This window comes from Papio anubis, chromosome 6 (genome assembly GCF_008728515.1).
Source record: "Papio anubis isolate 15944 chromosome 6, Panubis1.0, whole genome shotgun sequence".
Classification (NCBI taxonomy): Eukaryota; Metazoa; Chordata; class Mammalia; order Primates; family Cercopithecidae; genus Papio; species Papio anubis.
This window is the reverse complement of record NC_044981.1, coordinates 71,151,875-71,175,682: the sequence shown is the minus strand read 5'-3', so window position 1 is coordinate 71,175,682 and position 23,808 is coordinate 71,151,875. Positions and strand designations below refer to the sequence as shown.

The window sequence follows — 23,808 nt, the reverse complement described above, 5'->3', positions numbered from 1 at the left end:
ATGCCCAGAAGTCTGTTCTTATAGCTCAAATCTAGTCCAAGTAACACACTCACAAGGGATGAGCTGGGTAAGAAATGAAGGCCAGGACCTCAAAACTGAGAAGGAGGACACTTTTAAGATGCAGCTGATGGTATTAAAGAGCCTAAAGTACCATTAGGTCAGTTTTATTACATCCTACTTTCAACTGGGCAGACATCCCTTACAGGACACAGGCATTTAACACAGATAATGATGTACAGTATGCCTGCCCCATTAGTTGACTGCAAAAGTATTCTTCCCCACCCTGTGTAAAATACTTGCTCCTAACAATGTTGAGATATCCAAGAAGTATACAGTTCCTCCAAAATACATGTTCAATTTATGGTATCTTTTATTAATCTAAAAGAAAAATTGAGTAAATCTGTACAATATAAAGAAAGACAAGAATTAAAATACAATTAAAATCACTTACCAATTGCAAAGACATGAGGTGGTCTTGTCCCAAGAGATTTTCCTTGGTATGACTTTATTGTTTCTGAAGAATATATTTTAGGTATGTCAAAGTATGGATTCACTGCAATCAGAATGTTGGCGACATATGTCTAAATATGAAAAGCATAAACATAAAATTTTCCAATTACTATTTTCATTTAAAGATAAACAAAGCTCATAGAAGAAATAAAATACAAAAAAATCTCAATTATCTATATAACTAAGACTCCCAAATCAGTCCTAAATATTCCGAGTATTCCCTGATCTTTATAGGACCCATATTTCTCCAATTCTTAATAAATATTTGTATCTTACCAACCCATAGGCACCTCAAGTTCAGCATATCCAAACTCAAAATCATCTCTTCCCACCTACCTCTGCCTCAAAGAAAGTATTCTCCTTCCATGTGCTTCCCCAGGGACATGGCATCACCACCAAGTCACCACAGACAGAAATCTGAGGCTCTAGCTCTATCTCATTCAGCCTTCTTCTGTTGACTCTACTTACGAAATCTACTCCTACACCTAAGTTTTGGTCATTTGTATTCCTTACCTAGTGTATTCACCCTGCTACTGAGGAGTTTAATACAGCTCGTAGCACCTTCTAGGCCCATCCCTATCACTGAATGCCAAGGATTGATTTAGCTCTGTGGTGACCATTTGGTTCCAGATTTCTTCCAAACAATATATGCTAACCATTATCTATAATATTTATGGGTTAAATGTTTAATGAGCAACTTAAGCTTGCTTTTTATTTTGGAATTTAGCACATATTAGATGTTCAACATGAGTCAGTTGATTGAGTAAATTTTGCCTCTAAATATATTTCTAATCAAGAATAGCCACATGTAAACTTAAATATGTTCTTTATTTAGTTGATTTTGAAAAAAATCAGGGAGAGAAGTAAAGTCTTAAAACTATATATAACTAGAAGATGGCAAGTACACTCTTTTGGAATAGAATAAATAAGTCCTATTTCCCAGCTGTTACTACTTGGACAGATGGCAGAGACTAAATGTAATTTAGTCAGAATTAAGTAAGTACAATTAGGCAAACTGATAGTGATATAAAAGATTAAGACTGTCATTTGATCTAGTAAGTGTCAAAGAAGCCATGTGTTTTCTTCGTTCAAAAATAATGAAGAGCCCCATCTTTATAACAGGAGAACTACAATGGGGTAATTCATCTCCAGCTACCAAAGGACTATATGGTTAGGTCATATTGTAATAAAGTCTCATGCATGCCCAAAGAATAATTATAATTAAAACATACTAGGTGAAGTATCCATCTGAATGATTATTTCAGATCATTGTTTCATTCAGAATGAAGCCCTATTTACACTGAAAGCATTTTCTTTCATTTTTGAATATTCTGGACTTTCAAGGTAGAGTATCTAGGGTCTAATGAAATTCAGCAACTAAATATTTAGGTTCTATGGTCAGCATTCCTGTGTTCTTAATATTTCCTCAAATACTACCTTCTATTCTAATTTACATTTTTTTCCTCATTCAAATTTTTAATTTCAATATACATTCCTTACAGGCTGCCTTACATTGTCTTCCAAACAATGTGGAAAGTGAATCAAACATATCTACAGACATACCAAAAGTAAAAAATCAAAACCAAAAACCATTATAGTGCTTTCAAAAACACTCAAACTGGACATTTTTAAGTCCAAAAGATACTAAGCAACACTCTGAATTCGTAATTTCTTTCCACGAACACTGATTAAGTGCCTTCTATGTACCAGGCATATTTTAACCCCCGGAGTTCGAGTTGTAAATTAGAAAAAAATACTTGTCCTCACTAAGCTCATACTCTATTCAAGAGGCTCAGATCAAGCATGATTTTCTGTTAGAAAATTTCAAGTGTGACAAAATCAAAGAGTACCACTTGAAATAATTATCTCCACAAAAACTGACACCATAGGAAAATACTTACATAAATTCTGTCTTTACTATATCGAACTTTGATATTATGGAGCAGTGTGGCTTCATTTAGATACATTAGTGAACCTAAGACATAAAATTTATATATCATTAGAGAGTTGAAGAAAACAAAATAAAACAATACTATCTTAATCTGAATCACTTTGACTTATCCTAAAAATCAATTGTTAGGTTACATTTAACTCCATCTTTTTTAAAACCCAGGCTGATGTAAACCCTAGAAGCTGATTTAAAAGCGATCCAGTTTACATGTGTTACAGTGATATTTTTAAGTAATGAATTTTCAACTAAAGGAGTAAACCTAGTGAGTACCAAGTGAGTACTCATTAATGAAGGTTGATTAAAAAGTACAATTCAAGAGGGAAAAAAGTACTATAATAGATAGCTCTGATTTTAATATACTTCTGACACAACAAACTGATGACACTAATCCAATCTGATACTCAGAATTTCACAGATAAAACACAAAAGATAAAACTTTAGAATGGGAACACACCATCAAATCGTTCAGGGAGTCCCTCACAACTGACATAAGAAGAATCCTGGATAAATTATGTGTGTCTTAACCGAGAATATGAAGCTAATTAATAGCAGAGTTTGAACAGATAAATCTTGTTTCTGTGACATCTGCTCTACTAAAGTGTCAGGGTTGACTCCCAATCTATTCTCCAAGTCCTTCAATCTCCTGAGCTCCATTTCTATCCCATGCTAGAGCAGACAAAAACCACTCCTCTTCTCAGCCACCTTGTTTCTGTTATTAGCACCACCATTTTCTCTGTCACTGAAATTGTAAACCTTAGTCAACACTAAAATCATCTTCTCTCTCCCTCCTTATTCTAAACCAGTTTCCAAATCTTTATGCCATGTAAGAAAGTATAGCATAGTGCCAGTTCATGGCAGGTACTCAAAGCATAATCTGAATCTCTCAATGTATCTCCTTTCTTTCCATTTCTACCATTCCAATACCAGTTTAGTTCTCATTACCTCTTTTGTGATCATGGTAGCCTCTTATTTACCTATTGCCTCAGTCTCTCTCCTCTTTAATCCAGACTTCTCAGCACATTAACTAAAGTAGAGCCCTCATCAAATCTCTCTCCCCATAAAATCATCACTGGGTCTCTATCAACATCCATATTCACGTCTGATCAGGGCTCTTAAGAAACCTACATTCATGACCTTTTCACATAATTTTCCACAATTCACCTTAATACTAACTTACAGGCAGACTGAACTATTTATTAAATGCAGGTATCATTCATCTATCAGCTTCCATGTAGAATATCCTCTACATTTCTAGGTGTCAAAAATCTACCTATTCTTTAAGCTCAGTACAAAGGTTACCTCGCAAATGACACTTCCCCATTCTCACCACCACCACTAGAACTACTATCTTCTTTGTAATTTCTTTATGGCTCTTACCACACACTGCCAGTGTTATGATAATTTTACGTATCTGGTTTTGTCTACTATATCAGATCCTTGGGGGCAAGATGCTGCCTGATTCATTTGTTTGTCCCTCACTGAAATTGCTCATGTGCCTACACTGCATGTATGTTAGGTGTTGAACACACTATTCAACACCTAACCAATGCTGTCAGACAAGAGCCTCTTGCCATATACCTACCTCCACAGACTGCCCATGCATCTATAGTCATTTAATGCAGCCAATTCACTTTCACCTCACTCCTTTTTTTTTTTTTTGAGACGAACTCTCACTCTGTTGCCCAGGCAGGAGCGCAGTGGCACGATCTCAGCACACTGCAACCTACGCCTCCTGGGTTCAAGCGATTCTCCTGCCTCAGTCACCTTATTGCTTTCTAGTGCCACTTAGGGCAGAATAAAAGAGAGTAAGAAGTGGGTGGAGGCTCCTAACAGCTGAATGGCAGCTTTCCTTTGAATTGAGGAAGGATATAGAGAGGGTTAGGCAGCAGAGGTATTAACGTATCTCGTTTGGGTATGAGGTCACCTACCTTTCTATATCCCTAATCTTCTTCCATCCTTGTCCCCTGGAGCCTGGTCTTCATGTTCCTCTTTCTTTATCCAAAGCACTCTGTTGAACCACTCCCCATCTCTCTCACTTTCCTCTGAAATACCTGGTTGCATGATGTTGTCACTGCTTCCTCTAAGTAAAAAATCCTAATCCTACAGTATACTTCCCCTGTGAACGCTAATCATATAAGCCTACACAGACATGGGAATTACTACTTGCTCTCCTATCTTTACTCCTTCCACACTCGCCACCTACCTTTTCAGGGATGTGTGTTTATTAAACCAAATAAATCTCCAACTGATGAAATATCTGCTGAGTACAGTAAGAATTTGGACAGGAGGGTATTCCTCTGAAATCATGCCACACAGGCCATTCCATTTTCAAGAAGACACAGAAAAAGAGAGAGGGAGAGGAAAATATTTGCAACCCTTGTTTTGCCAGAATGTGAAATGCTAAGTCCCAACTGCCTACATCTCCCTAAAGGTATGACCTAGGGATGTTCACGAGGGCCTCTCAAATAGCTTCCTGCTCTACCGAATAATTCCTTCTTCCTTTCCTTTCCTAGTAGTCAGTCCTAGGATTACTTGGCTTGGCTATTTACATGCAACTCTTTATGTAAACTGTTTACCTTTTATGCCTAATTATTAACAGATTTAACTATACCCAAAAGAATATTAAAATGTTGAAACAATTTAACCTAAGACATGTAACAAAATATTTGAATAAACAATTAGTTTCTTTATAAACACTGTTTTAATAAATAAATATATAACAAATATATGTAAACGTTTCTAATGAAGATTAGGTATGACTTCATTATTAAATTTAGATATCTGACTAGAGAGTTGTCTCAGCATTTAAGATCCTGCTTAATCATTACAGCTCTGGCTCACTAAAAGAAAAAAGGAACCCACAAACAACTTCAGTACAGAAGTCAATCAATTCTAAATATATGTTGTTGTAGATGACATTGCACTACTGAAAAAGAGACTGAGGCAACTTTTAGAATTCTTTCCAATTGTATTTATTTATTATTTAGAGACAGAGTTTCACTCTTGTCACCCAGGCTGTAGTGCAATGGCATGATCTTGGCTCACTGCAATCTCTGCCTCCTGGGTTCAAGGGAGTCTCCTGCCTCGGCCCCCCGAGTACCTGGGATTACTGGCGCCCACCACCACGCTCAACTAATTTTTGTACTTTTAGTAGAGATAGGGTTTCACCATGTTGGCCAGGCTGGTCTCAAAGTCCTGACCTCAGGTGATCCACCCGCCTCAGTTTCCCAAAGTGCTGGGATTACAGGAGTGAGCCACTGCGCCCGGTTTCTTTCCAATTTTATGCTCTATACTTTATTATTCTCAAAATCTAATAGACAATAATTCACGAAGAACATTATGTGCCATGAAAGTCATAGTAGCTCAAAATCAGCAGGGAAAAATGCTATTATTTTCCTTTTAATTACTGACTTCACATGCCCAATTTTCCTATCAAGTAAAACAGCAAAATTAACATACTAATTTCTACATATAAAACCCTTCACATAGAAAACTCAGAGATATAGCTCGGTGCAGTGGCTCACACCTATAATCCCAGCACTTTGGGAGCCCGAGGCAGGCAGATCATCTGAGGTCAGGAGTTTGAGACCAACCTGGCCAACATAGTGAACCCCATCTCACTAAAAATATAAAAATTAGCTGGACATGGTGGCGCACACGTGTAGTCACAGCTACTCAGAAGACTGAGGCAGAAGAATTGCTGGAACCTGGGAGGCGAAGGTTGCAGTGAGCTGAGATCATGCCACTACACTCCAATCTGGGTGACAGAGCAAGACTGTCTCAAGAAAAAAAAAAAAAAACTTAGACCTAAAAGTAGGTAACAAATGTTGCTACATTGTTAGGGCACGATTAAAAGACAACACATGGTGGGGTGGGAGTGAAATATCCTCATCATTGTCCCCACTTCCTCCATTAAAAAAAAAAAAAAAAAGACTTAACATGCCTCTGTTTCAGTAGAACCTTCAACACGTACTTCAGAACACTCTCTACAGGCATCAATCATTTAATCTTCACATTATTACCATAATAGAAAGAAGAAAAGAATTTTAGAAATATGCACGTGAGACCCTGTGTGTGTGTGCATGTGTGTGTGTGTGCAAGTGTATAACACAAAGTTACCAGTATAGTAGTAGCTTTGTGTTACAGTGTGTCATTCAGCAGAGGACAGTGGTATGGTGGCATGCCTCAGATGAAAGTACTAAGTGATAGAACCACTGCAGTTGGAAACCCTATATTCTAAACTCAACAATCAAAGCTGTGTTAATGATGTGGTTTCAGAAAAGGGCCTTCAGTAGGGATGGGCTACTATCTTATGAGAATAGTTAACACCCACACATTAACATTGCTGCCATCTGGCATCACCAAGGAAACCACCTGCAAGAGGCAGCAAATACTGAGGTTGTGAAAATTTAAAAGTTAGACAAGTATAGCAAGACAAAGCAAATGGAGAATGTTTTAAAATATTAATTTAAGAAATGGATTAAAAACTATTCAAAACCACTTGTTACATTCAGAGACATACACATTAATATATGAATAGGATTGATTCCCAGTTCTGCATACCCAAGCAAGTTTTAACAGAAGAAAAAAAATTCCATTTTAGATATGGTAGAGTCTCATTCCTTATTATTTTATTCTGACTGCTATCCAAAAATGTATTATTTAATCAGACAAACTCTCCAGCAATTTTGGAAAGGAAGGGAATTCTACATTTTTTTCCTCAACGTCTTGCACCTAATAAAAACAGCTACCATTTATTAAGAGTCATTAGACGCTGTGCAAAGCACTTTATATCATCTCTAATCATACAATATACACATTACTTCGATTCTACAGATGAGAATTTCAGAAGAGAGATGAAATGCCCACGAGCACACAGCCTCCTAATAACATAGTCAGAGTCAGAATTACGCTTGCCTAACTCTACAGTTACAGTCCACGGCTCTCCCACTACTCCCACTATTCTATGCTGCCACCATTCTACATATGGGGGTTTCATAGGTTTACTCAAATGTGAATTCCAGAGAAAATCAATAATAACAAATCTATGCCTTTCTCTTACCTTTTCTTCTCAAATAGAGAGTTTGTAGTATGAGGTACCTTTAATGAAATCCATGACAACTGTACATAATTGTTAACACTACCTTTTTTTGTTAAATGGAGAGTTGTTAGTGTCAAGTACCTTTAATGAAATCCATGACAAGTGCACATAATTTTTAACACTGCTGCCCCCAATATGAAATGATTACTGCTTAATCTTAAAAATGTAAGAATAAACATTGGCCTGTTCCACAGAGAAAGGCTTTTTTCATCAAACATGCCAAGATGTTATAAGTCAAATTAATGCTGTTTTAATATAATCGTTCTGAAATTAATTTTTCAATTAGTAATTATATAAATTTTTTTAAATGCTTGTTTGCTTCAAATAGTGATGTTAAATGCCTCCTACCAACTGAACTTCCAAATTAGTGAACCACACATAGTACTATAAAAACCACCTGACTCTAGATAAGGTTCAATAACTTTCAAAACTGTTAAAAAGAGACCTTTAGCTCAAGCCTCACAGTAATTACCATTTCCCATATTTATACAACTCAAATAACACCAAAAGAATACCCAAGACTCTTTTGCAAATATGAGACAACATGGAGGACTCGAGTTCCTTCATTCACATGAACATTCGTGTCAAAAGACTAGATTGTTTCTGAACCAGCATAGTGTATTAGTAATATAACCACTAATTTATTTTTTTAAAAGAACAGTTTCCTTTTCTGTGCAGAGAGTTGATTTTTAACTTGGTACTTACAGTTATCTTCCACATCTTTTTTACTGTCCTCTTCTGCAGGAAACACTTGGTTTATGAGAGCCAAAAATGTCTAACAAGCAAAACAAATGCTCATTAAACTCAAGGCTTTTAAATAGTAAGAACAATAGAAGGGCTTAATTGGTTGCATACACTGTAATAGTGGCAAGAATATGTTCTATATTAAAATATAATACAGATCCTACTGTTTAACAAGTTATTAACCCCAAAACAGAACAACAACTTTACTCAAAAATATCATCTACTATTACTGTGGATGTGAAATCAACAATAAAAATCAGTAAGTAAGTATCCTAGGCTCTAACACCTAGAGAAGGACAAAAAGAGAGGTACATTAATATTAAATTTACATACATATGCTATTTAACAATTTTTTAAAACAAAATTTTGATGTGGTAGATACAGCAATTTTAGTGTTTTAAAAAAGGAAAAATTGGCCAGGCACAGAGGCTCATGCCTATAATCCCAACACTTTGGGAGGCTGAGGCAGGTGGATCACCTGAGGTCAGGAGTTTGAGACTAGCCTGACCAACATGGTAAAACTCCATCTCTACTAAAAACACCAAAATTAGCCGGGTGTGATGCGGCACACCTGTAATCCCGGCTACTCGGGAGGCTGATGCAGGAGAATCCCTTGAACCTGGGAGTTGGAGGTTGCAGTGAGCCGAGATCATGCCATTGCACTCCAGCCTGGATGACAAGAGTGAAATTCCATCTCAAAAAAAAAAAAAAATTAAAAATTAAAAAGTAACATTCAATCAGATATAACCAGAGGATTATATTAATAGCTATTGTTTCAGTAAAATATATTTGACACAAACTCCTGTACAAAAATCTGTCAGAAATACAAAAAGTACCCAAAAATATTTCGTCTGTAAAATTACAAGTATCCATGAATACTTATATTTATTTTATCACTTAAATGCTCTAGTAGACACTGTAGAATTAAGATAACATCTCATAAGAGAGAACAAATGATCTCAAATGACATCCAAAGAGAATTAAATTTTAATCTATGCCATTCTCACAGTTATTTAGAAGCTGACACAGTACTTCTCAAACAATTACAATTACTCTTGTGGTTGAAGTTTCTAATTGTATCAAAGAAAACTGCAGGGAAAAAATGGTTCAATTATTTCAAAATAATACTTATAGGGGTGTATGTAGTATGTGTTTGTGTGTGTGTGTGTGTGTGTGTGTGTGTGTGTAAAGCTACAACTATAAAGAGTAAAATCCACGCTGCTGGGACTACCTCAACTCTAAAGTCACCCTATGTAGAAAACTGTTATGCCATAAAAACTCTGGAAGTTAATTATTTGGAACCCAGTACACATGTTCTTAATGTTATAAATGTGGAAAAGTTTGTAGGACAGGCCACACAAAAGCAAAATTAACCCATAATGTACATTAAGTATATTAATGGTAATATAAAACAATACATAATAATGATTCTATAGGAAAATGCATTCAGAAATAACTGCTAATGTCATATATGTATGTGACCAACTTTCACAGCCATGGCAAGAGGGTTACGGGCTCCCCAGACTTCAGGGTTTAGTGCTAGCCTGGTAGGAGCCATGTCAAATTAAAAAGGTTCCAAGAAGTTAGATGATGAGGGGAGTGGGGCTGAGGGGAGGCCAATGACAAAGAGCTGCTGGAATGAGAAAGTTAAGAGCAGGCTAAAAGGCCAGTAAGGAGTCCTGAAAGGTGTTTTGTCTCCCTCCTGCTTTATTTCTTAAATTATCACCAGCCCCATCTTCCTCTCTCCTTAAAGAGAAAGTGTTTCATTAATTGTTTTCTCTTAGAGGAAGGAGGCTTTTTTCTGCTAAAAACATATCTTGATCACTCAGCATTAAACACCTACCACAAATCAAATACAGAGCATCAAGCTCTAATAACAGAATAAAATAGGCCCTGCACTTGAGATTACATAGTCTAGTAGGGAGGGGGAGACAAGGTAAACAATTCTCTCCAATAAAGATTAAAGAAGAGCTAAGAATTTATACCACTCCTCAAAGGAAAAAGTAGTCAAAGAGTCAATTCTACCAAATGGGGGGGAGGGAGAGATGGGTATTCATAGAAAAACTTCATCAACAAGGTGACCTCAATCTTAAAGTAAAATAAGTATTTTCTAAGCAAAAGGATATGGAGATTGGTCAGGTGCGGTGGCTCACACCTGTAATCCCTGCACTTTGGGAGCCCCCGGCAGGAGGATCACCTGAGGTCAGGAGTTTCAGACCAGGCTGGCCAACATGATGAAACCGCATCTCTACTAAAAATACAACAAATTAGCCAGACATGGTGAGCACCTGTAAGCCCAACTACTTGGGAGGCTGAGGCAGGAGAATTGCCTGAAACTGGGAGGCAGAGGTTACAGTGAGCCAAGATCATGCCACTGCACTGTTGTTGCCAGCCTGGGCAACAACAGCAAAACTCTGTCTCAAAAAAAAAGAGTGGGTATGGAGAGTGGCACTCCAGGCGGAGGCAATGTGAGCAATGACACAAAGCACATAACATCACCTGGGGCATAGTAAGGACTTAATACTTGCAGAAGAGAAGGAGAAAGAGGAACACAAGAGTAAGAGTATGAAGCGGAGACTTGGTTGACAAAACATAAGACCAGCAAAGCAGACAGGGAAAAGAAAATGCAGACCCTTCTATGCCATAAATTGAGGGCTTCTGCCTACAAGGCTTCAGAGCAGCTTCTTACGACTGCTGCAAATACAGAATATGAAACCAATTTAGTGGATTAAAATAGCTTTCTTTTTTTTGAGACAGGATCTCTCACTCTGTCACCCAGGCTAGAGTGCAGTGGACACAATCACAGCTCACTGCAGCCTTGACCTGCTGGCTTAAGTGCTACTATCACTTCAGCCACCAGAGTAGCTAAGATGGGCATGTACCACCATACCCAGCTAATTTTTTTAATTTTTTGTAGAGACGAGGTCTCACTATGTTGCCCAGTCTAGTCTCAAATTCCTGAGCTCAAGCAATCCTCCCTCCTTGGACTCCCAAAGTTCTAGGATTACAGGCATGAGCCACTGCACCTAGCCTAAAACAGCATTTTTAAAAGAATAAAAGTTATTACAAATTATCAGAATGCATAGCATGTGCTAAGAATGTTTCTTTTGACCAACTGTTTCATTTACAAGTAAACACACACAAACACTACATACACAGTTGTTGAAATGTAAAATTTATTTCTTATAAATTCACACACACACATACCTAATGCAATGTGAAATCTATTTTACTTTGGGTTGCAAACAAAAATCCTGAAAAGCCATTGCTATCATCAAGACATGTTCCTCACTCCCTCATCTACATTTCCACTGTACTTCCACTGCGTACACACTGCACAAAGGTGTGCATGACCAATCCACCCCTTTATGTACTTAATTCCTTAATTATATTTTGAAGCTGATGATCTCTAGGCAATGAATGAGCTAAGCAAAAGATTGCTTCTCTTAAGGATCTTTTTAACTGTCTGGTTATTATGGCAGTATGTTTATTAAGACCCTGATCAGAAAGTAGGGAGGAAAATCAAGATTAAAGGTAATCTCTGAGAACCTGTTAATCTTCAAAAAAATTTTTATGGAAAAAACATACACTTTAGTTCACAGAATTATCTACAGATCCATGAAATTTATATCACTTCCTAATGTAAACAGTTTTTATTGGTTCTACATATGTACCTGAATATTAATAAGGCACAGTATAAGCATATTAAAATATTTAAAATATGAAAAAGTATATCCCCTTAAATCAAGTTTCTTCTATAATTGAACTGAATTGTTCTGTCACCTGTGGATACAATGAAATATACATAACAACTATATATATACACCTAGGAAATACACTCTCAATTTCATTTTGGCCTTTTGATTTACTGTGCTTATAAAACATGTTAAACAAAAATCAAAAACCTTCAAATATGCAAAGTAATCGAGCTTATTTTTTTAAACATGTATTGTAAGTACAAATAGGTACTTGTTAATAAGAGGAAAAAACCTGAAATACTTTGTCTTTCCTGTCCTGAGGGTATCTTTAATTGGCCTCCTCTAACATGGCACATTATACATTATGCATTTCAGTTCCTGGGTTGTTTACAGTAACAGAATAGTTTTCTCTGTGAAAAGACCTCATGAGAGATCCACCTTGTTTTTCTAAGGTTCCCAGAAGGATGGTAGTCATATGGCATTAGTTAACCATGTATCGTACAATATAAATTATTCATGAACATTTTCAGTCTAAAGTAAACAGAAATGACATCTACAAATTTAATTTAGTCAGAAGAACGGTTTACCAGGCATACTTGTTAAACTAAAAATTGTGGACATCTATCATAGGAATACGTATTACTGTGCAAATATAGCTAAGAGTTGAAAAATAAATCAATGGTGGAACCAAAAGAATAAAAAGAGATTATTCCCTCTGGAAAACTTCCCCTCAGTCTCCGAGAATGGAGTGAATTTCCACAAAAACGACTGTATCAGTCTCCATGAAGACTAAAAGAGGTATTTACAATGATGCCTTCTCTGTAAACGATTCACAACTCCTAGTCACCTTTCCCTCAGACTTTCATTTTGTAATGCTGTCTAGTTTATGTCTACGCATACAAAGAAATAAATATCATGTGTACAGAACTAAAGCATCTATCACAAAAATGACAGCAATAACTTTAAGTGAACAAAAAATGTTTTAAAAAGACTTTATAATAGAAGCGAAGGCAAAAAAGCAAAATCTGATAACCTCACATTCACTTTTCATATTTTTACTTTGTGACATGTCGATCACAGACACACTAATAACTTTAGTAATGTGGTACAAGAAATAAAAATGTCATTATTGTTTATATTTTATCATATAGATAGTTCTTAAGAATGAAAGGCTCACTAAGAACTGGATGATCAAAGGGATGTGAAAAAAACAAAGAATGAAAGGCTCACTAAATTTCCATCTGATTTTATCATAGGACACCATTTTTCCCCTAGGGCACAGGCCTCTGATTTAATCAAAGAAGTCAGGAGAAAACAGACTCACTTACCAGAAATACGCTTTCCCAAATACCTACTTCATTAAGAAGACAGACCTATCTCTTGTGAAAAAAACACCTATTTTTGAAAGAAATCACACTTCAACATCTTTCTGAGAAACTCACCTTGCCTTTCTGATTCAAGGGTTCAATTGTTAAGCTGTCGGGGCCAATATCCACAATGTTGCCCATCTGAAATCCATCTGTAGGGTGTGGCGCCCAAACGGGCTTTCCATCCTCCATTTTTGAAGGAGGATCCACTATCTCCTGTTTCCACTCTCCACTGTCACCTGTTTCAAAGGAACAAATACAGCAACATGAAGCATTTTCGAAATATATATAAAACAAATAATGTATCTTTTTCAAAAGTTCACATGTAAATCCCAACTAACAAACACATCTACCCCTGCCACATAAAATCCCCACCTCCTCCCTTGCATCTTGCTGAACTCTGCCCGCCCCCGCCTGGCTTTTTTTTTTTTTTTTTTTTTTTGAGATGGAGTCTCGGTCTGTCACCCAGGCTGGAGTGCAGTGGCACAATCCTGGCTCACTGCAAACTCCGCCTCCCGGGCTCATGCCATTCTCCTGCCTCAGCCTTCCGAGTAGCTGGGATTATAGGTACCCACCACCACACCTGGCTAATTTTTTGTACTTTTAGCAGAGATGGGGTTTCATCGTGTTAGCCAGGATGGTCTCAATCTCCTGACCTCGTGATCCGCCTGCCTCGGCCTCCCAAAGTGCTGGGATTACAGGCATGAGCCACCGCGCCCAGCCGCCTTTATCTACTTTTAGATGAGGCCAAGCAGAGGTTGTTCAACCCTCAGGTACACCTGCTCTACTACTGCCTTCCTTCAGGTATGACTGCAGTAGAGTATAACCTTCTGGCTAGAACAGAAGCAAACAACCATAGTTTTTACCAGTTGAGTGTAATTTATAACAGCACTCCCTTTTGCTACCTAAAGTATTCTGCATTTGTACAATAAATTAAACGGTCATAGGAATAGATATTATTATGGGGAGATAGCTAAGAGTTGAAAAAAATAAATCTACTGCAGAAGTAAAAGGATAAAAAGAGAGAGTATTATCTCTGGGAAACTTTCCCTCACTCTCTGAGAATGAAGTGATGTGCTCCCGAAGCTCATCCTCATAGAACTACTCAGCAGGCCATTTTTGTCGTTTTCTTATTTTCCACTGAGGTAAAACTGACATACAGTGAAATGTACAAATCTAAGTATACAAGCTGATGAAAATGGACAAATGCATATAGCCATTTATGAAACACTCCAATCAAGGTCATGAGTGGCGGCTCACGCCTGGAATGCCAACACTTTGGGAGGCCAAGGCAGGAGGACTGCTTGAGGCTATAGTGAGCTATTACTGTATCACTGCAATCCATTCTGGGAGACAGAACGAGACCCTGTTTCTAAAACAAAACAGTTTTCTCATGATTCCTTTTGGTCAATAACCATCCCCCATGGACATCCCTACTGTTCTGTTAGTTTCTGCCTATTTTTGAACTTCATGTAAGTGACATCACACAGTATGTATTCTTTGGTATCTGGCTTCTTTCATTCAACAAAATGTTTTTGCTTTCAACATATTTAACTTTGTTATGTGTACTAGTCCAATGAATGACTATATCACATTTGTTCACCTGTTGCTCTGTTGATGAACATTTGGACTGTTTCCAGTTTTTGCCTATTGTGAATTCTAACCTAATTTTTCCATTATCCCTGTATGGTTTCTTTCATACTTAGCATTCTGAAATTTAACATTCATAATTCTGTCTATAAAGAGTAGCCAAAACAATCCATGACATGCAAAATACGTTGTTTTAATGAGCCTGGATGCTATGAGACTAATGTGTAACAATGAATCATCTAGTGAAAGATCCCAGATGTAGTTTCAGCATCTTCACAGGAACTTATTTCTTCACTACTTATCTGTATTTAAAAAGAAAAGCTGATTCATGTGCCATAATCCTCCTTTTGTGTGGCATTTTCAAATCTGGGATCCTCAGGTGGATGCTCTCGGGTGCAGTTTCACGCAAGTCAAGGACGTTCGGCATACAGTTCAGTCAAAAAGCAACTAACTATTGGCATGTTTGCAACTTGCTTGTTGGTTAATGTTATCTATGCAGTGGCTACAAAGTGAGTTGCTTTCCCTATTCAGCAAATGCTATCAGGTTTATATATAATTCCAAGTTGACAACTTAGATGAAGAGTCTCCATAGAAGTGAATCAATACCACTACTTCAGACTTACATCACCACACATACTCTTTCCCTAATCATATCTAGTCCCATGGCTTTAAATAACCATTTATATATGAGTCAGTGCTCAAAGTCGGTGCTCTAGACGAAACCTCCATTGAATTCCCAGATGTTTACTTGTCTACTGGACACCTCTTCACAAATGTATCTAATAGGTGTAATATAATTATTATGTTATTATTGCCATGGTCTACCACTCCAGCTTGTTCTTCCCTATATCAGTAAAGGCACTAACAACACTCATTCTAATCAAATCCGAAATCACCCCCAATCCTTGAGCTCCTTCCAAATTCATATCACTTCCTTAATGTTGTCAGCTTTACCTCCAAAAGGCATCACAAATCCACCTCCTTCTCTGCATCTCCTCTACCATCCTAGTTCAAATGAACATCATCTTTTACCCGGACTTCTGTAATCAACTCTACTCGTGCCACTTCATGCATATCACTAGTAATCCTACCAAAAGGTAAATCTAATCATTTAATTTGTTTCATCAGGACTTGGACTACTCCTCTGTGTCCCTAAGGCCCAGCACACAGTAAGCAACTCAATATTCACTGGTAAATGAATGAATTGTTCACACAGTTTGGGAAGAGTAAAAGTAGGTGTAGACTTAGAAGAGTTGAAATATCATTTTCTTTTTTTTTTTTCTGAGACTGGGTCTCTCTATCACCCAGGCTATAGTGCAGTGGTACAGTGATGCAATCATGGCTCACTGCAACCCTGACCTCCCACGTTTAAGACATTCTCCTAGTTCAGCTTCCCAAGTAGCTGGGACCACAGGTGCATGCAGCTAATTTTTGTAATTTTTATTTTTTTTATATACGAGGTCTCATTGTGTTGCCCAGGGAGGTCTTGAACTCCTGGGCTCAAGCAATCAACCTGCCTCAACCATACCAAGTGCTGGAATGACAGGCCTGAGCCACTGGGCTCAACCTGAAATATCTTCAAATCCTAGGCTCAGCCAGGCACAGTGGCTCACACTTGTAGTCAAAACACTTTAGGGGAAGGAGACAGAGCAAGATGGCTTAATAGAAGGCTCCAGCAATCATTTCCCCTTCAGGAACACCAAATTTAACAACTATTCACCCAAAAAAAGGCATCTGCATGAGAACAAAAAATCAGGTGAGCAATGTACCTGTTAAAACCAGTCCCCGGTTTTAACATCACATCAAAGAAAAAGGCACTGGAGAGGGTAGCAAAAACAGTCTTCAACTCTCAGCACCACCCTCTCTCTCCCCACCCCTTGGTAGCAGCAATGGTGGTGTGGTGAGAGAATCTACAGGCCTGTGGGAGGGAGAGTTCACAGAGCATTGAGAGAAGCCCTAGCCAGAGGCAAATAGTTCATCTCAGTAAGCCCCACTGCAGGCTAAATTGCTCTGGGATCCTAAATAAACTTGAAAAGCATTCTAGACCACAAGGACTGCATTTTCTGGGCAAGTCCTGGTGCTATGATAGGCTCAGAGCCACTGGGTTTGGGGAGCATGTGACCTAGTGAGAACACTAGCTGGGTGGCCAGGAGAGCAGCTCAGCGCTCTGTTAAAGACTCCTCCCCTCCACTTCAGAGGAGAAGAGGGAAGGGTAAAGCGGACTTCGTCTTGCAACCTGGATACCAACCAACTCAGTCATAGCAGAATAGAGAACAGGGCAGGTCCTGAGGCCCCCATTCCAGGCCCTAGTTCCCAGGCATTTCTAAACACACCCTAGGCAGAAGATAACTCACTGATTTGAAGGGAAGAACCCAGTCCCAGCAGAATTCATCACCTGCTGACTAAAGAGCCCCTGGGGCCTAAACAGTCAGCAGTGGTAGCCAGGCAATACTCACCATGGGTCACAGGTGAGACTGAGAGCTACGCTGGCTTCAGATGTGACCCAGCACATTCCCAGCTGTGGTGTCCATGGGGTGAGATTGCCTCTGACTGAGGAAAGGAAAAGGAAGAGTAAGGGGGACTTTCTCTGGCAGCCTGGGTACCAGCTCAGCCAGAGTGGGTTAATGAGCACCAAGCGGGCTCCTGGGGTCCCTGATCCCCGGCCTTGACTCTTGGGTGGCATTTCCGGATGTGCCCTGGGCCAGAGGGGAGGCCACTGTTCTAAAGGGGGAGACTGAGGACTGGCAGCATGCACCACGAACTGACTGAAGAACTCTCGGGCCTTGAGTGAACATTTTGGCAGTAGCCAGGCTGTACTTGCCATGGTGCCATGGTGGCCATGGAGAGAGACTCTTTGCTTGAGGAAAGAGGAGAAAGAGTGGGAAGAACTTTGTCTGTGGCTTGGGTGCCAGCTCAGCTTCAGAGAATACAGCAGCAGGTAGATTTCTAAGGTTCCTGACGCCAGGCCCTGCCTCCCAGGTGGCATCAACCCAAAAGAAAAGGACATTAATGAGCAACAAGAAATCATCTGAAGGTACAAAACTCACTGGTAATAGTTAAGTACACAGAATATTCTAAAACTGTAATTGTAAAACCATTTAATACAACTACTATGGAGAACAGTTTGGAGGTTCCTCAAAAAACTAAAAATATAAAGACCATATGATCCAGCAATCCTACTGTTAGGAATATACTCAAGAGAAAGGAATCAGTATATTGAAGAGATATCTGCACTCCCATTTTTACTGCAGCACTATTCTCAATAGCCAAGATCTGGAAGCAACCCAAGTGCCCATGAGCAGAAGAATGGATAAAGAAAACATGGTACATATATACAATAGAGTATTATTCAGCCATGAAAAAGAAAGATCCTGTCATTTACAACAACATGGGTGGAACTGGAGGTCATTACGTTAAATGAAACAAGCCAGGCGGAGAAAGGAAAACTTCACATGTTCTCACTATCTGCGGGAGCTAAAAAAAAAAAAAAAAAAGGAAACAATTGAACTCATGAAGACAGGGAGTAGAATGATAATTGAGGCTGGGAAGGTAGTGGGGTGGGGAGTAGGGATGGTTAATGGGTACAAAAATATAGTTAGAATGAATAAGATCTAGTATTTGATAGCACAAAAGGGTGACTAGTCAATAGTAACTTACTGTCATTTAAAAATAACTAAAATAGTACAATTGGATTGTTTGTGGCACAAAGAAAGAATAAATCCTTGAGTTGCTGGGTACTTCATTTACCACAATGTGACTATGGCACACTGTACACCTGTATCAAAATATCTCGTGTACCCCATAATATATACACCTACTATGTATAAACACACACAAAAAATTTAATTTTTAAAAAAAGCACTTTGGAGAGGCCGAAGTGGGAGGATCACTTGATCCTAGGAGTTCAAGACCAGCCTGAACAACACACCAAGACTTCACCTATACAAAAATCAAAAATTTTAAATATCAGCCAGGAATGATGGCATAGCCCTGTAGTCCTGGCTACTCAGGAGGCTGAGGCAGGAACATGACTTGAATCCAGGAGTTCAAAGTTGCAGTAAGCTATCATTGTGCCACTGCACTCCAGCCTGGCAGACAGAGTAAGACCCTGTCTCTGGGGAAAACAAAAAAAACCTAGGCTTGAAACTCCGCTCCACCACTTTCTGACAAGCTCTTAAGCAAGTTATTTAACCTCTTCGATTTTTATCTTTGTCCTTATCCATACGGTGGGATATCACTTACCTTTCAGAATTGCTGTGAGGATTAAGTGACAAAACTGAGATCACTGTTCTACTGGCACCCAATAGATACTAGTCACACCCCTCCCCCTTTCCCCTTTCCTTCCCCACTATATCCCTTGTTTGAAGCCACCAGTCAGTTTCAAGACAATAGTTGTGGTCATTTTAAATACAAAGAGAAATTACAGAATAGACAAGAGGGATCATTTAGGAAAAATCACCTGATGTCACTGTGTGTAAAATTTGTGACAGTGAAAAAAAAGAAAAGAAAAATCACAGCAAAGCAAAACTCCCAAAGTCCAAAAAAGAATGGCAAATTAAACTTCAAACTACTTTCCTATTTTCAACTGTTAACTACGACTTCCCAGTTAAGGTAACAAATTTAAAGGCACACAGCTAACGATGCTCATTCATCAAAGCCCTCTTTCTACAGTACAGGGATTCTTTACAAATACATCAGCCCACGAGGATGGAGAGAAGCAAAAAGCAGAAAACAGAAGCATTTTCTAATTTGGAAAGCAAATGGTTGAGAGGCAACCAACAGCAACCACAAAAGAGCTGAATTCCAAGGCATGAATTTGAAAATATGAAAACCAACCCAAATTATACTACAGAATCCTCAGAAGATACAAGAAATTCAGTACAAGGTTCCAGAACAAGGGTGAAATCTAGAATAAGGAAAACTAGGTGAAAGTTGTTTGAGAAAGAGATTTCCTAACACCAACCACACAAACGCCATATTAATGGACAAACTGACCCCCCCACCCCGCCCAATCCCCACCACCCCCACCAAGAAAAGTCTAGAGCCTATTCTCTGGAGAAGACTCTGGAATGAGAAACACTAAAAAAAATCATGGGTACGCCAAAAAAAAAAAAAAAAAAAAAAAAAAAAAAACTGCTTAGAAGATAGGATCTCACTTTTTCGCCCAGGCTGGAGTGCAATGGTACAATCACGGCTCACTGCAGCCTCGAACTCCTGGACTCAGGCAATCCTCCCACCTCAGCCTTCTGAGTAACTGGGATTACAGGCATAAGCCATTGCCCCTGGCCGAGACTCTCTCCTTGACCAACCAACTTTAATTAGGCTCCTCTGAAACCTCTCCTCAACAAGGCCTCAACCTTGGCCTTAACTCCATTCTATCCCTGCCAGGCCTGCACAGCCCAGTTTTAGCAAGAATCCTGCTAAATCAATTCAGAAAGACTCCCCAACCCTTGACACTTGATCCAATTCCAATCCCCCACCTTTCACGTCATAAACCAAAAATAAAATCCTAAGCCCCTAACCAACTGAATGGGGATCCCTCTAGGACGGGGGAAACCCAGAGGAACTTGAAAAACTGAATTCCCAGCCAAGACAGGAAGGGAGGTCAGACATGCCTCATTATACCCCCCTCCCTTTTGGAATTTAGGCACAACTGACCAATATTAACATTAAAATCGAGATCATAAGACTCACAAAACAGATGCTTTGCAGCAATAAGACACATTTCAACCTGACTCTGGTACAGTATCCACATGCCAGACAGCAGACCCTGAAGGGAATAAAAATATTTTACCCCAAAATATATTTGACGTATTTTGAAATGGCCCTACAAAGCCGTCTTCTGTGGGGGAAATTTGCATCTGCAGAGAATTTCATAGTAATTAACGCAGCCAGGCATTTCCAGGATGGATCTGGGCGAGATTAACTAAGTCTGACATCTTTTAAGGTCTGAAAAGAGACATTTACCATCATTCTCTCTGTAGCCTGCTACCTATGAAGCTTCCCTACATAACAAGAACCTCAACATCTACGGATCTTTTTTTTTTTTTTTTTTTTTTTTTCTGAGTCAGAGTCTCACTCTGTTGCCCAGGCTGCAGGGCAGTGGGGTAATCTGGGCTCACTGCAACCCCCGCCTCCAGGGTTCAACCAATTCTCCTGCCTCAGCCTCTGGAGTAGCTGGGATTACAGTCACCTGCCACCACGTCCAGCTAATTTTTGCTTTTCTTCTTTTTTTTTTTTTTTTTTTTTAGTAGAGACAAGGTTTCACCATGTTAGCCAGGCTGGTCTCGAACTCCTGACCTTAAGTGATCCACCTGGTTCGGCCTCCCAAAGTGCTAAGATTCACAAGCCTCAGCCAGCGCGCCCGACTGACGTCCCCCTTATCTTAACTCGAGCATTTCTTTCTACTGACTTCGAGTCTTTAGACAAAGCTTAACTCTTTCAACTGCCGATGAGAAAATCTCTGAATCCACCTAGGACCCATAAGCTCCCCATTCCGCCGTCCCCCAACTTCAAGATTTCCCAGTTTTCAGGCAGAACCAACATATACCTTCCATGTATTATGTCTTCGCCTGTAATTCCTGCCTTCCTAAAATGTATAAAACCAAATTGTAACCCAACCACCTCACACACACTTTCTCAGAACTTCCTGAGACTGTTCATCGGGCCATAGTCACTCATACTGGCTCCGAATAAACCTCTTTAAATATTTTACAGTTTGCTTTTTCCATTAACACTCTAAAGTCCCTGACCTGACTTCAGTAAAACTCCTGTTAAGTCAGTTTGGCAAGACTTTCCATGCCCTTGATGTCTTCATGTATAATTTTCCATCCACTGATCCACTCGCTCTATTCCTTGGCTGTAAATCCTGTGAAAAGAAAAAATTCTCGGAACCCCAACACTAAGCCAAGGAAAAAGTCAAGCTGGGGACTATGTCAGGCAGGCCTACCTCCCATTTTATTCCTAAACAAGAGAGCTACAAAGATTTTTTTTTAAAGCTACATACCTCCCTCACAATTTGCCCACAAGGAAACTCCTTGTGGATGAAGGACAGCCAGAACTCAAAGTCATCCCGCTGAGGCTCATGTGAGACAAATGCACATCTCATTGCTTTTTCTACCATATTGTTTCACTAAGCCAGACTAAGGCATAAGATTATTTCCTCTACCCTCCTCTCACATATAAATTGTGTACTCTGTGAAAGGTTAATCAGAGACTCAAAATAATGCAACAGTTTGTCTCTTTTCTACCTAAGATTTGGAAGTCCCCTCCCCCTGCCTCAAGTTTATCCGCCTTTCCGGACGAAATCAATGTACATCTTACACAAATTAATTGATGTCTCATGTCTACCTAAAATACATAAAACCAAGCTGTGCCCTGACCACCGTGGGTACATGTCCTCAGACCCTCCCGTGGCTGTGTCACAGGTGCATCCTTAACGTTGGCAAAATAAACTTTCTAAATTGGTTGAGACCTGTCTCAGATATTCTGGGTTCACAATCCCCAGCTGTCTTTGCCATATTCAGGACTTGAGGCCCATCTCACCACCGCTACTGCAATACCCCTTGATAAGAACTGAAAGTACTGCTATGGACTAAATTTTGTTCCCCCCAAATTCATATGTCTAAGCCTTAACCCTCAATGTCTCTGCATTTGGAGACAGGGCTTTTAGGAGGTAATTAAGATTAAATGAGGTCAGAAGGGTAGGGTTCTAATCAGATAGGATTGGTGGCCATATAGTAAGAGGAAGAGAGAAAAATAAATCTCTCTCCAAGTACATGCACCATGGAAAGGCCAAGTGAACACGCAGAGAAAAGGCAGCCACCTAGAAGCCAGGAAAAGTGCTCTTATCAAAACTCAACCGCGATGACACACTGACCTCAGATATCCAGGTTACAAAACTGTGAAAAAAAATTTCTGTTGTTAGAATACAAATGTTTGTGGTATTTTGTTATGGCAGCCTGAGCAGTCTACACTTCTATCAGACTAATACCACCCCTACCACAAGAGTCTTGAATAAAGTATTCCTTGCTGTTTTAACAAGGGTCAGAATAATTTTTCTTTAACAACATAATAATAGAAATGAAATATTCACTAGAAGCTATAGAAGATAAAGACAAGGGAATCTTTCAGAGAGTTAAAATAAAACGAAAGAGACAGAATCAGAGGCATGTGAACCACAGCAACTCCATCTTGAATAGGTGGTGGGTAAAATAAGGCTAAAACGTACTGGGTTTTAGACATTTAAGGCATCCTAAGTCACAGGATGAGAGAGGAGGTCAGCACAAGACACAAGTCATAAAGACCCTGCTGATGAAACAGGCAATAGTAAAGCAGCTGGCTAAAACCCATCAAAACCAAGATGGCAACAAGAGAGACCTCTGGTAGTATAATCAAGAAGTAAACATAAAAATGGGCAACCAGCAGCCTTCGGGGCTACTCCGTCTGTGGAGCAGCTATTCTTTATTCCCTTACTTTCTAAATAAACTTCCCTTCACTTTATGGACTCGTCTGAAATTCTTTCTTGCGTGAGATTCAAGACCCCTCTCTCTTGGGGTCTGGATCAGGACCCCTTTCCTGTAACAATAGAAAATTGGGGGATAAGAGAAAAAGGAAAATAAAATGTGAACATGAGACTAGTAAAAATAATCCAGCATCAAAATACCAGGAAAAAAAAATCCCTCCACACGCCCACTCCCCAAAAAGAGAGGAAGAAGGCTTTGAAATATCCAAAGAAAATACACCAGAACCAAAAGACATGATTTACTAGCGTCTAGTCAAAATTTCCAGGGAGCCCTCAACAATGTACTAGAAAACAGACACACAGAGACACCACTGTCAAATTTC

General features: G+C 39.1%; 1 protein-coding gene across 1 annotated transcript in view; it reads right to left on the bottom strand.

Annotated features, from left to right (window-relative positions):
* The window catches only part of MYO6 (myosin VI), a 161,474-nt gene that overhangs the window by 78,695 nt on the left and 58,971 nt on the right, over positions 1-23,808 (bottom strand). The window contains exons 2-5 of the mRNA XM_031667243.1: positions 13,447-13,610; positions 8,268-8,337; positions 2,412-2,485; positions 452-581 (exon numbers count right to left, since the gene is read on the bottom strand). Of these exons, the coding sequence (XP_031523103.1) occupies positions 452-581; positions 2,412-2,485; positions 8,268-8,337; positions 13,447-13,563 (391 nt within the window). The 5' untranslated portion in view covers positions 13,564-13,610. The remainder of the gene's footprint in view (positions 1-451; positions 582-2,411; positions 2,486-8,267; positions 8,338-13,446; positions 13,611-23,808) is intronic.